The 15,521-nt window shown below is 43.2% G+C and overlaps 1 protein-coding gene across 2 annotated transcripts in view; it reads left to right on the top strand.

Annotated features, from left to right (window-relative positions):
- Positions 1 to 15,521, top strand: part of LOC120927622 (3 beta-hydroxysteroid dehydrogenase type 7-like) — a 46,919-nt gene that overhangs the window by 15,268 nt on the left and 16,130 nt on the right. For both annotated transcript variants that reach the window (XM_040338420.1, XM_040338421.1), the window contains exons 4-6: positions 5,084 to 5,192; positions 7,994 to 8,093; positions 10,643 to 10,805. In XM_040338420.1, the coding sequence (XP_040194354.1) occupies positions 5,084 to 5,192; positions 7,994 to 8,093; positions 10,643 to 10,805 (372 nt within the window). The remainder of the gene's footprint in view (positions 1 to 5,083; positions 5,193 to 7,993; positions 8,094 to 10,642; positions 10,806 to 15,521) is intronic.

Here is a 15,521-nt window from a genome sequence, read left to right as displayed (position 1 = left end):
ACCTGATAGAACAGCATTTCAATCTTCATCCTGGCAGTGTCAGCCGAGCCACCAAAGGCTTTTGCAGCCATTTTTAGGCCGCCACTGGTTCTCCAAAACTTGGCCCCCAGAAATTCTCTTAAATTTTTTCACCCAGTCTTCATCACACCTCGTGCTGCACCCCATCGTGGCAGCTGCCCAGGTCTGGGACCACACTTGAACAGGACAGACACTGTTCTTCACCACAGACAATCAGGCCACAGCCGACATCATCAATTAAGGTAGATCTAAGTCACTCCCCATCACTTCCTGCACAGGCTCGCGCAGCTGTCACTCCGTCACCAGTTAATATCTTATGTAGACCTTTTTCCAGGCAAATGCAAAAAGCAGCTGATGCGCTTTCCTATTCCAACCTTGGAATGGATGTTTTTCCAGCAAGAGCCTGGAGCCGACCCAACAACTATCCCTGTCCCACCATGGACATTGCTGACGATGGACTGAAATCACATCTCACCAACGCAATCCAACTTATTAACCACTCTTAGGCACGCAACACACTGAAGGCCTATCGCACTGCTTGGAACACTAATCGCAAATTTTTGGCCCCTTGCCCCGAAGCAGCAGTTGGACACATCCTAGCCTTCATATCGTATTGCCACATGCAGCTGACCATTTCTCAATACTATCACGCCATATCTAGATGGCATCCAGCATTTCCTATCCCTGCAGGACCCCAGTAAACCGTCAGTATTCTCGAGCCCATGCAGTCAAGTCCCTCCTACAGGGCATACAGAAGCACCAACCTGTAGTCAGTGGCAAGCGCCTACCTTTCAAGAGTCCCCTCTTTAGGGACATGTCTAAAATCCTTACTCGTTCCCTGTTTAGGGCTTTGCCCAGACTAGTCACCCGAACAGCCATCTACCAGGCCTTCTACGGTTCCCTACAACCTAGTGAATTTAGTCAGCGGCTCCGGCAGTCACACACTGCTCCGACGCCACCCGACTCGCTTTCAAACCACTACACTCTCACAGTCTGCAAACGCAACAAACCAGCCCCTGGGGTTGACATCAACCTGTTTCAGACTGACAACGCCTGATGCCCAGTGACGGTGCTCGACCCACTACTGCTCCATCTACCCAGCCAATCTGATGGTAGCTTGTTGCTACCCTTTCTAAACCAGCTCCCTGAGTGTCAGCCAGTGTGTCAAGCATGTCAGAATCCTCCTAAGTAACTTGGGCTTCAAACCCCAGTCAGTTCTCTGGACATTCTTTGGAGCAGCCTCAGTTGCCTCCCAACAGGGAGTACCAGACTACGTAATCAAGATACCTGGCTGATGGAAGTCTCCTTGTTTTGCCACATACATCCCTAATCCTCATGAAGGAATGGCACAAGCCTTTACCAAGCTGGCTAAATAAATACAAGAAATCAATATAAACTATTTCCCTATCTGAGTCTTTTGCCCCCTTTTCTTGGCATACTGACCAGACCACCAAGCCACACTTCAGGTCTATTTATGTTGTAAGTCTTGTCGCGTGTTTATGTGATCCACATCTCTCTCGGTCAGAGGGTAACGACCATAAATAAGAAGGCCAGTATGGTGGCCTGAGTTTATGGGAGGAGCCCGGAGGGTATTTAAGCAGCCCACTCACACATGCTCTTTGTCGGTTCAGTGTGCAGTACTACACGTCACTGGGCCGACTCTTCCCAGCTCACCTCATGTCCGTGAGTCTGCGCATTCAATCGCATTCGACACCCTCCCGCCCTTCCCTTTTTCAGGGCACTTCTCAGCATATCCTTCTTCAATTAACTACCCATTACTTACCTTGGGTATGCCCCCTTTTCTTGGCATACTGACCAGACCACCAAGCCACACTTCAGGTCTATTTATGTTGTAAGTCTTGTCGCGTGTTTATGTGATCCACATCTCTCTCGGTCAGAGGGTAACGACCATAAATATATATATATGTATATGAAATTATATTTTTTACTGGATTTATATCTGTTATTAATTAAATATTTTTAACTATTCTTACCTCCGCATTTCAATTGCTTCATTCAAAGTCCCAAATTCCCTTCTCTTATCTGCTTGAACCAGGGATGGAGGCACTTGATTGTGCTTCATTCAAAGTCCCAAAATCCCCCCCTTAGGGCATCCAAGTAAACAGGGCCATTCTGCAAGCGTTCCGCCAATTGCATGCAGAAGCGACCCAAGGGGTTAAAGCAGGTAGTGAGAAAGCAACACAATTCTGCCTGCTTACACCCGTTGCTTGTTGTACTGCACAAGGTTTACAGAGCACTGAACTTGCATTCACTTGAATAGGTCATGCTTGGCAGGGGGCACATTTGATAACATTTACCTTATTTTTCTTCTTTCTTTTGTTCCCCTCTGAATATTTATGGCAAAGTCAAGTGCACCGTTTTACAAATGGTGCTCAGGGAACATTTTGTGTAGTCTCAGAAGAATCTATTTAGGTTAAGAATCATGAGAACACCTATTTTCTGTTGACTTATGATCTGTGCAATAAAAAAATTGACATAAAGTAGAAAGCACGTTGGCTCATATAGTGCCCGAGATTTACCAAAAGCATGTAGTGCAAGGGCCTGCCTGATTGCATACAAATTGAAACTCTTAAAGCAGAGTTCCAGGCTATTTTTAGTTTATTAAAAGTCAGCAGCTACAAAAAGTATAGCTGCTGACTTTTAAAAAACAGCCACTCACATGCCCGACAGTCCAGCGATGAGGCCGCACGGAGGCCCGCTCCTCCCCCACCTCTACTCTGCGCCTCCATTGGAACTGTGGCTTCACGGCAAGGTGTGCACTGTGTATGCGCAAGTCGCGCTGCTCTCTCGGAGTGGATGGGCAATATTCTGAGACCTGTCACATGTCCCAGGAGATCACCTAGAGGAAGGGGCCGCCTAGGGGGAGAGGAGGAGTCGCCTAGGCGGCCCTCTAGGTGGAAGGAGGAAGTGGGACAGTAAGTCCCATTCAAAACAAATAACCCACCCCCCCTAAAAGAAATGACATGCCAACTGTGGCATGTAAGGGGGCGAGCAGCACTTAAAGTAGAAGTTCCACTTTTGGGTGGAACTCTGCTTTAAGGTTTGATCTCCTATTATATGGTTTTGGTAAATCTAAAGGAAAAAATCTACAGAAAATGTTATAGTGTGTATCCAGCTTAGAAAATCATAATTTCCACATACAACAATGCTCTTATCTCCCTACAGAATCTCTTTTGCCCATGCGGGTACTTCTCTGCTCTCCTGCCAATGCTCACATAAACAGCTAGGCTGGATTTTCAGGTTTATTGTGGGGGTGAGCATTGGCAGGAGAGCAGAGCAGTACAGGCTGCCCTTACCATTTACTTTGAAGGGGGTTGATAGAGTTCAAAGCTGTTTTTAAATGTGTGTAGTAAATGCCCCTCCATAAAACAAGAAGTTGATGGAGCCTGTTGCGTATCCAGGGGGGAGATTGACATTTCTATAGTAAAATGTATCTAAAGCCAAAACTTTTTTGGTAATTTTGGATAGTGTAGGAAGGGTTAAAACCAGAGCTTTTTTTCTCAGAAAATAGGTGCAGGAACTCAACCACGACCCCGCTCAGATTTCAAAAACAGTAGACGGGTCTTAACCTCCCTGGCGGTATGATTCTGTCTGGAATTACGTACCAAAAGCGGTACAATTATTTGCAAGGAAATTTGGCGTTTTATACTGTAGGCCTGTAATTTTTAGGAATAACTCACTTAAATCTGACCAAACAAGAATCTAATAGGCATCCCGGGTATGACATTTTTTTAAAAACAAAATGATAAATTATAATATAATAAATAATTATAAATAATTATAACAAATAATAATATAATTCTAATAAAAATTATTCAATAATGTAATCAACTCAAAATCACTGAAATTTGCTCAGTTGCAGAATTGTCGCTGTCATTATTTTTATTTTTTTATGACGAATTTCCCCACAAATCACTATCGCACAATTCTGCAAGTGATTATAATTTATTATCGCTGTTTTTTAGCTGATCTAAAACCATTTTTGACATAAAGGGACACTTTTGGTTGCTATGGACAATCTACAGTTTGCAGGCAGAAAAAAAGGTTTTTATTATATAAAAGAACATGCAGGGCACTGGGCAGACCACTAGAGACAAGGGGTGTGTGTTTTTTTTACATACAGTACTGTAATCTATAAGATTACAGTATACTGTATGTAAGGTGTTTGTTTACGTTTTTGAATTTGGCGCCGATCTCCGCTCCCGTGCGTCGTAACGTCGCAGGGAACGGAGATCGGCGGCACAGGAGGACGCTGTGTGAATCGAGCGAGGTCCCGCTCGCTCACACAGCGCGGTGACATCGCTGGATCCAGGACAAGGTAAGCCAGCGCACGCTGCAGGCTCTGCATATCTACCCCGAGCGTGACTCGGGGATACCGATCGCAGCAGAAAAAATCCAACCCGAGTCACGCTCGGGGATACCGCCAGGGGGGTTAAAGGGGCATTAAATACCAGGATTGCATTACATACAGAGTGCAGAGTTCAGGGGGGTTACACACAGACTGCAGAGCTGTCACTTGTAAACACAGAAACTAAACTTCTGTGTTTACAAGTGATTGTGGTGAGCAGGCATCAAAGGGTCTGAGCCAGAGGTGGTGGAACTGAGTTCCCCCAAGTTCCCCCTGGAAAAAAGCCCTGGTTAAAACTCTTGTCATTTTGCTTTTTCTTTTCTTTCTTTTTTTTTACCATCTGCATGTAATTGAGGACTTTGTCCTGTAGATACAAAAGGGAGAAAGAAGAGATCTCTGCAGCATGAGATAAATGCTTTAGACAGTTGTCACTGCAAAAAAAGTTTCTCCATTGGAAGTTTTGACCTCTATTCCTGTTCTGGTGATGAACTCCAAATTTTGTTTTTATTTTCTCATTTTCAGTCCTAGTAAAAATTGTCACCAGCACAAAGGCAGAACGTGACTCTCCCCAACAGGGATAAGTACACAATAAAAACCTGACAGAGATGTGGCTTTGGATACACCTAAAAGGTGGCTACAGTGATTACAAAGAAAGCAGGTCTCTGACCTTTTTATTATTGTCATTTCTCTTTGCAGGGACAGAGAATGTTATAAAAGCTTGTCTGGCCTCTGATGTCCCCTACCTACTGTACACAAGCTCAATATCTGCAGTTGGACCAAACAAAAATTTAGATCCAATGGTGGGGTAAGTTTTTAAAGTGATAGTGTGTGTTCAGCACCTCCATGTTTTAGCTATCATTGTACAGATTGCTTTATATTTATTTCGATTTGGTGGTCACATTTTTTACTCAAAATGGAGGTAAAGGCTGTGTTGGCGGATGCACTCTTGCCATAATCTGCAAGTAGGCACATTATAACACACTTGCATTCAGGGCCGGATTTGCTCTCCCTGCCGCCCCAAGGCCAGGTTCCGCAATGCACCCCCTCCCCGCCAACCGAACTCCACCCCCCCCCCAAATCAACGGAGAATGGCAATCAGATGGCGGGGCGGCACGGTTAGTTCAAATATTTATTTTTTTACTTTTTTATCACTTTTTTTATTTTTAGTTATTTGTAGCTTGTCGCTTACTTTTTTTTATTTTTGTATAATTTTCTTATTATTTTTCTTATTCTTTACTTTTTAATTACTTTTTTGTTTTATTAATTTAATTATTATTTCTTATTATTTATTTATTTTTTTATCAATTTTTTTTCACCTAACTTTTTTGCTATCATACAGGAGAAAACAATTCCCTGTGTGATAGCAATTGGAGGTGACAGGTTCTCTTTTTTGACCCTGTCACCTCCAAAACAGGAGTCCTAGCACTGTGCTAGAACTCCTGTCACAGCTGAGATTGGAAGAGCACAACTCTCCCCTCTCACTGTGTACATCGGCAGCAGAAACAGGAGACAGACTCGGTGGCCGGGGGGAGGACGGAGTCCCGAAGACATAGCCAGCAGAGAGAGGTATGTGGGGTGGGGAGGACGGAGGGGAGCACACATTTTACAAGTGACTTCGGCGACATCGCCGCAATCACTTGTTAACGAGCGAGCGGATTCCCCCATAACTTACCGCCCTTAACTGTATGTTACAGGTGTCGGGGGAATCCACGCCACTGCCGCCCCTTGGCGCCCTGCCGCCCCAAGGCCTGGCCTCAGTGGCCTTGTGGGAAATCTGGGCGTGCTTGCATTACAAGTGTACCCTCCTCTAGCAGTGACTGACCTAGGCTGTCCGTTTCTGCACCATCCTTCACCACAATGTGCTCTGCCACTATTTCTGGGTGCCACACTATTATTTTGGGCCACTTGGTGGCTTCCAATGGTGTAACTTCTGCTCATGTGCACAGTAGTTGCGTCATGGCTTCATGTGATGTACAATGTACACAGAAAGTAAAAAACTGCTACCAAGAGAGAAGTCTCTTGGCAAAAGTGACTTTGCAAGTGTCTTCTGAAAAAAAGAAAATTCATTCAGTCGATAATACAGGTGATACTCGAAAAATTAAAACCAAGCACGTAGCGTGGACCTCATGCATGCTCTCAGTTATCTCCTTCACTCTCCCATACCATGCGGCTAGATACATTGGGTCTCCGTACTGTAGGTTAGGTCCCAATTACTTCAGGAAACAGACTGCTAGGGAGGGAGCCAGATCACCAACCCCCTCACTACCAGATGGACCTGTCACCTATGCCAGGTGACATGCTTTATGACTGAACAATAGAAAAAATAGTTGCAAGCTGCCACCTAATGGTGGGCAAATAGATGAATACAGCTGCTGCTATCACCGATTTGTTTTCCCACATCCACAGCAAATGTAAAAATATAATTGTGATAGCGCTATTATATAACTCCTATTAAAGAAGCAAATATATCAATAAACAACTAAAAAGAAACACAAGAGCTAACCCCCTCTGGAAGGCTCTCTCCTGAGGGGGTTACCTTGTGGGTAATGGATTCAGAAAGCAAAGCAAGTGACCTCACTCCAAAAAATAAGAAAAAGCTTTATTGTCTAAAAAACATCCAACATGAAAAACGGTTATAGCAACAGCATCATGGCACTCACAGAGGTGAGCATGGTCCAATGCTGCATGGTTCCCCCGGTGCCCCTACACTGAGAACCGAGTGATCAAATGCCGCCAATTGCTCGGTTTTCAGAGCTGCAGACTGTCAGTCACAGCTTTCTGCTCTTCTCCCTCCTTGCTCATTGGAGCGTTGAGCTGTGGAGGGGGAAAATCGGCCATCTTAGGTTCGCTGAGAGGCTGAGACGGTTGTCAGTCCAGGCACCTAGCAGATCCAGACTTTAGTGTCACGATGATGCGGTGCCTGGACTGAAATTCGTGACGTCAGCAGAGCGCGGACTTCAGACCGCTCTCTGCTGAAAATAAATTGCACTCCTGTGATCCATAGGAGAAGTACAGTGAAAACAAGCTTTGTCTATACTTCGCCTTTTAAGCCACTTCCACTGGCAAGCACAATCTGCCCAAGTCCATTGTTTGCCACGTAGCATACTGCAGAGTTTCTTTCCTCCATGTTCCCCCAGGTCTTTTTCAATCGTAAAAAATAACACTTGAGGCATCTGTGAATTGGGGTAAGGTGTGCTGAAAAAAATGGTTCATGTCCATTATTTGGTTTGTTGGCAGCCCATTCAAAATGACCTAACATAACACATATAAATGCACAAAATGCTGCATATTACCATTCTCGAGGAACACACACATTGTCTAAAGTGTGAGTAGGGCACTGTGGTTATAATTGCCTAGTTTCAACAGTAACGAAAAACAATATTAAATGAGAAAAAATCCAATATGGTTTCATAACAAAACTACCGAGGTCATGTTTTTTCACACACCCCTTACTAAATGAATGTTCTTTGGAGTTTACCTGTTTAAGTACATGGTTTTCACTTATTTATGTTTACTCTCAAAAATATGCTTTTGACTTTGCATCAAGGCTTCTTTCTTTTGCCATCTATATTTATTAAAAACCAAATTTGTTTTGTTTGTTTTAAGAGTCACAGAAGACACAATATATCATGGTGAGCACTTACTTTCTTACGGTAAAACAAAGGCTTGGGCCGAAAGATTAGCCCTCTTGGCTAATGGTCAGCAGGTATGTATTTTTTAATTGTCAGACAGTTCAGTATACAGTCAATTTGAGCAGTTATATTTCATGTGCTGTAAACACATACCTCCCAACTGTCCCTGATTTTGAGGGACTGTCCCTGATTTGGAGCAATGTCCCTCTGTCCCTCATTCTCCTCATTTGTCCCTCATTTTGGTCTGATCTATATAGATGTATATAAAATGCACTTGTTATCTATCAAAAAGTGTTTTTCAGCGCCAAACCTTTAATCTGGTTTCTAAATCGCTGCATTTGTAAATTCCAAAAGCCTACTAAAGGAATAGTAGTAGTAAAAAAATCACTTGTGGGTTTAAACAATCTTGTGTTTTTGTACAATTCTCCTTTAAGGGGGCGTGGCAAGGGGTGTGTCCTATGCCTGTTACTTTTGCATACTTTTGCTGATAGGTGTCCCTCATTCCCATCTCAAAAAGTTGGGAGGTATGTACACATATAATATCATTATTATTATTATACAGGGTTTATATACAACATGAGCACAGACAGTACAGTTACAATATAATTAAATACAGGAGGAATCAGAGGGCCCTGCATGTATTTGTTTCCAGTGACATTCACCCCATGACAGGAATAAAATCTGTATGGGCCCTCATACAGCAGCAGAACCTGTCCACACTGTCCAGCAGGAGGCAGTAAGCAGTGGTACTGTATATGCAGGGTTCTGTCATTTTGCATACAGTACATGCTGCATCTCTTTACCTGTGCAGATTTTGCCTTACTAAAGATATCCAAAGTGTGTTCCATATGTAGCACAGTCCCCAGACCGGGCTGGCAGTTTTTTGTATTTGAATAGTGGTTAAACTTTGTTGGGGTGCAGGGTGAACCTTGGGATACTCCAAATTCAGTCAAAAGTAGGGCCGGGCGATGCCATTTTTAAATGTAAGGCACTCGTCTCAGCAGTGGCACACGCCTCTCCACATCACAGCCGGGTAAGACCGGACCCCTCTTCAGCATCTGACGACCTCCTGTTACTCTCCTCTACCATATCTGCACAGCCTATGACCACCTCCTGTACCATGTCTGCGCAACCTATGACCACCTCCTATACCGAGTCCACGCATCCTCTGACCACCTCCTATACCATGTCCATGCAGCATATGACCACGTCCTGTACCATGTCCGCACAGCCTCTGACCACGTCTTGCACCATGTCCGCGCAGCCTCTGACCACATTATGTACCATGTCCGCACAGCCTCTGACCACGTCTTGCACCATGTCCGTGCAGCCTCTGACCACATTATGTACCATGTCCGCACAGCCTCTGACCACGTCTTGCACCATGTCCGCGCAGCCTCTGACCACATTATGTACCATGTCCGTGCAGCCTCTGACCACGTTATGTACCATGTCTGTGCAGCCTCTGACCACGTCCTGTACCATGTCTGCGCAGCCTCTGACCACGTCCTGTACCATGTCTGCGCAGCCTCTGACCACGTCTTGTACCATGTCCTTGCAGCCTCTGACCATCTCCTATACCATGTCCATGCAGCCTCTGACCACATCCTGTACCATGTCCGCGCTGCCTCCTTACCCCAAGTACGGGTGCTTGACTATGGTAAGCCAGATAAACCGCCTATTGCCATCATAACAAAACTTTACCTTAACCTAGTAATAAACAGGCGACATCCATTTTGGAGTAAAATTGGCCGAATCTGCCATTTTATTAACAAATTAACCAAACATAGTAACCAAAATTCTTTATTTACACTCAACAATCCTTCAAAAATACCATTGTCCCCTGTTAAGGATACTTGAAGGCATTGACCAAAATTTCCTTTGTATCAGCGTGACCATCTAAGATCCCAGTCGCAGTGTGCCGACTCAAGGACTATAGCACACTGAACCTTCCCCACGCTGATACCATGGTTAACTGGCATCAACCAAGGATCCCATACCTTGATGGGTCCCCCACTTATGCCAAATTGGTCAAAATGTCTACTGCCCCAAAGATCCCCAACAGCCAAACCAAACCCAAACACATGAACCATATATACCGTATTTATCGGCGTATAACATGCACAGGCGTATAACACGCACCCTAACTTTAAGAGGGAAGTTTCAGAAAAAAAAACATTCCACTGCCCCCCTGCGTATAACACGCAGGCACAGTTTACCCTCTATTTTCATTAAAAAAGTGAGTGTTATATGCCAATAAATACAGTATATAATCCCAACACATTAGGGTGGGAAGGTGGCAGCTTCCTCTTCCACGCTTGTAGGCAAACTGATCTAGAGACCTCCCCTAAGCCCCTCCTATCCCGGGAAACATTAACTCTGGCCACCCCCTAGCCTGCCCTTTTCACTCCCCTAATTTGTTAACCCCATTGTGCTGTACTAGCTACTTAGTCATGCCAGCCCTGCACTTAATGCTTCGTATTTTCTACGGGCTTCACTGACATTTGATTTGTATTGGTATTGGCATACTACAGCTACAAACAAGCCTCAAATTTTAATGATACCTTTTGAAAACAGCATTTGACTATCTTCATATTTTCCTCTTTATGTTACTGCTTTGCAGATGAGCAATGGAAATAAAATAACTACTTGCATCATCCGACCAGGCAGCGTCTATGGTGAAAAGGGACAGCAATTCCTGAATCAGTATCATTCTGTAAAATACCAGAATAATCGGATAAACTACGTTCAACCAGATCATGCAGCACAAAACTATGAATATGTCGGTAAGAGAAATTATAGCATAGACATGTCACAGATCATATGGAAGAATTTATTTTTTATTCATTGACATCACATATGACCACAACATTAGGTCAGATTTCCTGAAATTCTTTTTTTAGGCTGAAACATTAACAGCATACAATTACTTATATACTGTAGACCAGGCCAGGCTAGTGCTTGGACCGTTTATCCTCTAAGCTGCATTTACAGCTCAGCAGTATACATATCATTTATCTGTGTGATTATCACAAGGATTTTGCTCTTTTAGGCTATTTTTTGCGATACGGAACTGCGTTATTTTAACTGACAATTGCGCGGTCGTGCAACGATGTACCCAAACACAATCTGTGTCCTTTTTTTTCCCCACAAATAGAGTTTTTTTCTTTTGGTGGTATGTGATCACCTCTGCGGTTTTTATTTTTTCCGCTATTAATAAAAAAGACTGACAATTTTGAAAAAATAACTTTTTTATTTTCTGCTATAATACACATCCCAAAAAAATATATAAAAAAACTAATTTATTCATCAGTTTGGCCAATATGTATTTTTATACATATTTTTTGTAAATAAAATCGCAATAAGTGTATATTGATTGGTTTGCGCAAAAGTAATAGCGCCTACAAAATAGGGGAAAGATTTAGGGACTATTTATTTTTACAGTGATACCTCGGTTCACGAACTTAATTCGTGAACTGACTCTGGTCGCGAACCGAATTGGTCGTGAACCGAGGCACATTTTCCCATAGGGTTCAATGTAAATCCAGTTAATCCGTGCGGACCTTTTTTTGGGGGTTTTTGAAGCACAAAAATATGAAACAAATTACAATACACATTAGTACAGTATAGTAATGTATAAAGAGAGGACACTAACCTTGCTTGAGATGACTTCTGGCATGGAGGAAGGCAGGTGGGAGGCAGTTATTGTTTGGAGGGAGAGTCCCCCTCCATAAGGACATCAGGGGAATCTCCTTCAGTGAACTGTACAATACAGCAAGGACAGTACTGTATGTGCTAAAAAGCACACCCAAAATCAAAAAATCACTCAAAATGTTTGCAGAGTACTCACAGTACTTCTTTCTGTGTGTCTTCTTCTCTCCACGGTCTTCCTACAGAAAGTCACGACCATGTGACAGCCGGGAAATAGCATTAAAATGGCCGCGGCTCCTGTTCGTGAACCGAGGCGGAGTTCGTGAACCGGAGCATATTTTTATGAACTTTCCTGTTCGTGAACCGAGTTGTTCGTGAACAGAAGCGTTCGTGAACCGAGGTATCACTGTACTAGTAATGACGGCGATCTGCAATTTTTAGTGTGACTGCGACATTGCAGCGGACAAATCTGACTCTAAGTGACACTTTTTGGTGACCAGTGACACCAATACAGTGATCAGTGCTATAAAAATGCACGGACCACTGTATAAATGGCACTGGCAGGAAAGGTATTAACACTCGTGGTGATCAAAGGGTTAAGTGTTCCCTAGGGAGGTACTTTCTAACTGTCAGGGGGACAGACTGACTGGGAATAGAGAGAGATCACTGTTCCTGATCACTAGGAACAGCAGATCTCTCTCCTCCCCTGTCATAACGGGGATCTGTCTGTTTACATAGGCAGATCCCTGTTCTGCCTCTCTTCACCGCGATAGCGGTTGGCTGGTAAACATCGAGTCCACTGGACCTACGTCACGCAGTGGGCAAGTGTCCACAAAAGCTAGTGCACGAACGGACGTACCAGTACGGCAATTTGCGCAGCCGCGCCACCTTGAAGCAGTATATGCGGCAGCTGGTCGGCAAGTGGTTAAAGAAGTTATGGATATACAATGTTATAACTATGCAGGCACAATAATTGTATTTGCTTAGTTTCAGAAATGATCTTTCTGACCTTTTTCACAAGGTTAAAATGTTCTGTCATGTGACCATGCATCTCTTCTTCCTGATAATGGGCGCGGGGTTATAGGACACCGTGCAGACATGGGTGTTATTTACGAAAGGCAAATCCACTTTGCACTACAAGTGTAAACTACAAGTGCAAAGTGCTTTTGAAATTGCACTGAAAATGCACATGGAAGTCACTGTAATCCGAGGGGGACATGCATGGGGAAAAAAACAGCACTTTAGCATGCATATGATTGAATAATAAAATCAGCAGAGCTTCCCCTCATTTCAAATCTACCCCTATTTTAGAAAAGAACAATAGTGCCAACTTTTTTTTTTTTGTCAGACGGTATGGATCAACCTGACAAAACATTGCTATTGTCATATGAAAATGCTCTTCTTGTCTAATTAGCACAAACAGCCCAGTTCCTTGGTAAAACCATATCTCAGTTTTTTCATCTAAAGTCCAGTCCAGTAGTGCTTTATAATAAATCCAAAAGAGAAACAGCACCACCTAGTGATTTGTAAAGGTGTTGCTGAGTTTCTACAGTGTCTACCCACTAGCTTAAAAATATTTCTTAAGAGAAATTGTCTCATGCAACAGTTATTCCTTGCTGAGAATCTATATAGTCACAAGTCCCAATAAAGGGATAAAAACAAACCCATATGTTTTGTTATCGTGCCCATCCTCCTTTTTATTGCAGAAATTATCAGATGGCCACCCAATCAATTCTACCTTGGTCCTTGGTGAGCAACTATCCAGATATGAATTTCCCTTTTGCAGAGGTTGCCTGGAACCATGCCTTAAGTTCTGCTTCGTAAAAGCATTGAGCCAAACCACAAATCATTTATTTTATTTTTTTTAGATTATTATTATTTTTTTTTTTTATTTAGAGCATGAGTAAATGTATACTGCTATATGTGTACCTGCTAGGGAGACTCCCTGGTGTTAATTTTGGCAGCACATTTCGATTTAGTTTTAGTCTTAGGACTAAAATGGCATTTTAGTTTTAGTCCCATTTTAGTCTTCTGCAATTGTTTTAGTTTTAGTCGTATTTAGTCGACTAAATCTTCAGGACATTTTAGTAGACTAAAATAATTTTAGTTGATTAAAACTCATTTTAGTCATCTAAAATCGAATGGGACAAATTTTAATTTAGTTTTAGTCTTATGCCGCGTACACACGACCGTTATTCATGTCATGGAAAAAACAATGTTTTTCTAAACGTTATTCCTCTCAAGCCTGCCTTGCATACACACGATCATGATAAAAATTGCTTGAGCAAAGTGCGGTAACGTACAACACGTACAACTGCACTATAAAGGTGAAGTTGCATTCCAGACAGATCCCTGTTATGACAGGGGAGGAGAGAGATCAGCTGTTCCTAGTGATCAGGAACAGTGATCTCTCTCTATTCCCAGTCAGTCTGTCCCCCTAAGGCCCCGTACTCACGACCAAACATGTCTGCTGAAACTGGTCCGCGGACCAGTTTCAGCGGACATGTTCGTTCGTGTGTAGGCAGTAACGTACAGAATTCCAGCAAACAATCGTCGGCCAGACCGTTTTCCAACGAACAACTGTTTCCTGGTCTTGCTTTAAAACAGTCTGCTGGAATCGTGTCCGTCAGACATGTTCGGTCGTCTGTACACAAAAGCAGCGTACTAAAACCCCGCGCATGCTCAGTCCAAATGAGGAGACGGGAGCGCTCGTTCAGGTAAAACTCGCGTTTGTTTGGGATATGGCACATTCGTCATTAGAAACCTTTTATTCTAGCAAGAGAACAATGTCTTAAAAAGGCGCACTAAACCACATTTTCAAGCCTCGTTTTATTAATTCTTCTCTTGCTAGAATAACCCCGTTCTCTTGCTGATGCAATTTCAATAGAGTTGTCCCATACTGAAATGTCACATTTCTTGCTTGTGATGTAATCCTTTAATAATGTTTTCTATGCCAGACGTGTGTTTTGGTTGGTGGTCCTCCATAATTTATAGTAGTCATTTTTGTAAAGGAATGTGCATTTTTTTTTTTTTTTTTTTGTTTCTAGTTATGTCACCATTTTAATTTTTTTTTTTTTTCATTTTTTTTTCAATTATTTTTTTTTTTTTTTTTTTTTGGTGTTTCATTAGAGAATATTAAACCATGTTGGCACACCAAATGTCCCCCCCCCCCCAAGGAGTGTGTCCTTTGTAAATTACCCATTGTATATTTATTAAAGGTTTGCTGCCTAATAATCCCCACAGTATAACAAACAATAGACATGTTTTCAAATGAAAGCAAAAAGCCTTTTATTCAGGCAAATGTCATCACAAAAAATAAAAAGAACGGCAGCACTAGAACAGATAGCAAACTATATGCAAACTTGCATTTCCAACATGGTGAAGGATAAACTTCCAAGCCTCAGGAGCCAAACACAAAAATATGAAGCAGCAGCACACAAACAAAGGAACCCAAACTGTGGTAGTACAAACAAGATGTCCTTTATGTGGAAGGAAATGGAAGGCAGAAAATCAACGTTTCCTCCTCTTTCCAGCCTTCCCTCCAGGCAGCCTTCCAGCGGATCGAACACGGGGTCTTGCAGGTGGGGTCGATGTGGCAGCAGGAGGATGGTGTTCCGCAAGCCGGGCCGGGTCACATAGCCCAGTGTCTGGGGTCAGCAGGCCCCTCTGCATCCACCAAAGGACCTGGTTCATCAGGGCCTTTGCCAGTCTTCTCTGGTCCTCCTCCCCTTCATTTAAATCATGGGCCAATGAGGCACTGAAGGCCTCTGTGGGGTTGAGGGGGGCCCTCATGATGGCGCTTGCCTCCTGGATCATGCGGAGGCTTGCCTCCTCCACAGGCCTCAACTGCC

Source organism: Rana temporaria, chromosome 2 (genome assembly GCF_905171775.1).
Source record: "Rana temporaria chromosome 2, aRanTem1.1, whole genome shotgun sequence".
NCBI classification, from domain to species: Eukaryota; Metazoa; Chordata; class Amphibia; order Anura; family Ranidae; genus Rana; species Rana temporaria.
The sequence above is the reverse complement of the archived record's forward strand: the minus strand, read 5'-3'. Positions and strand labels throughout refer to the sequence as shown.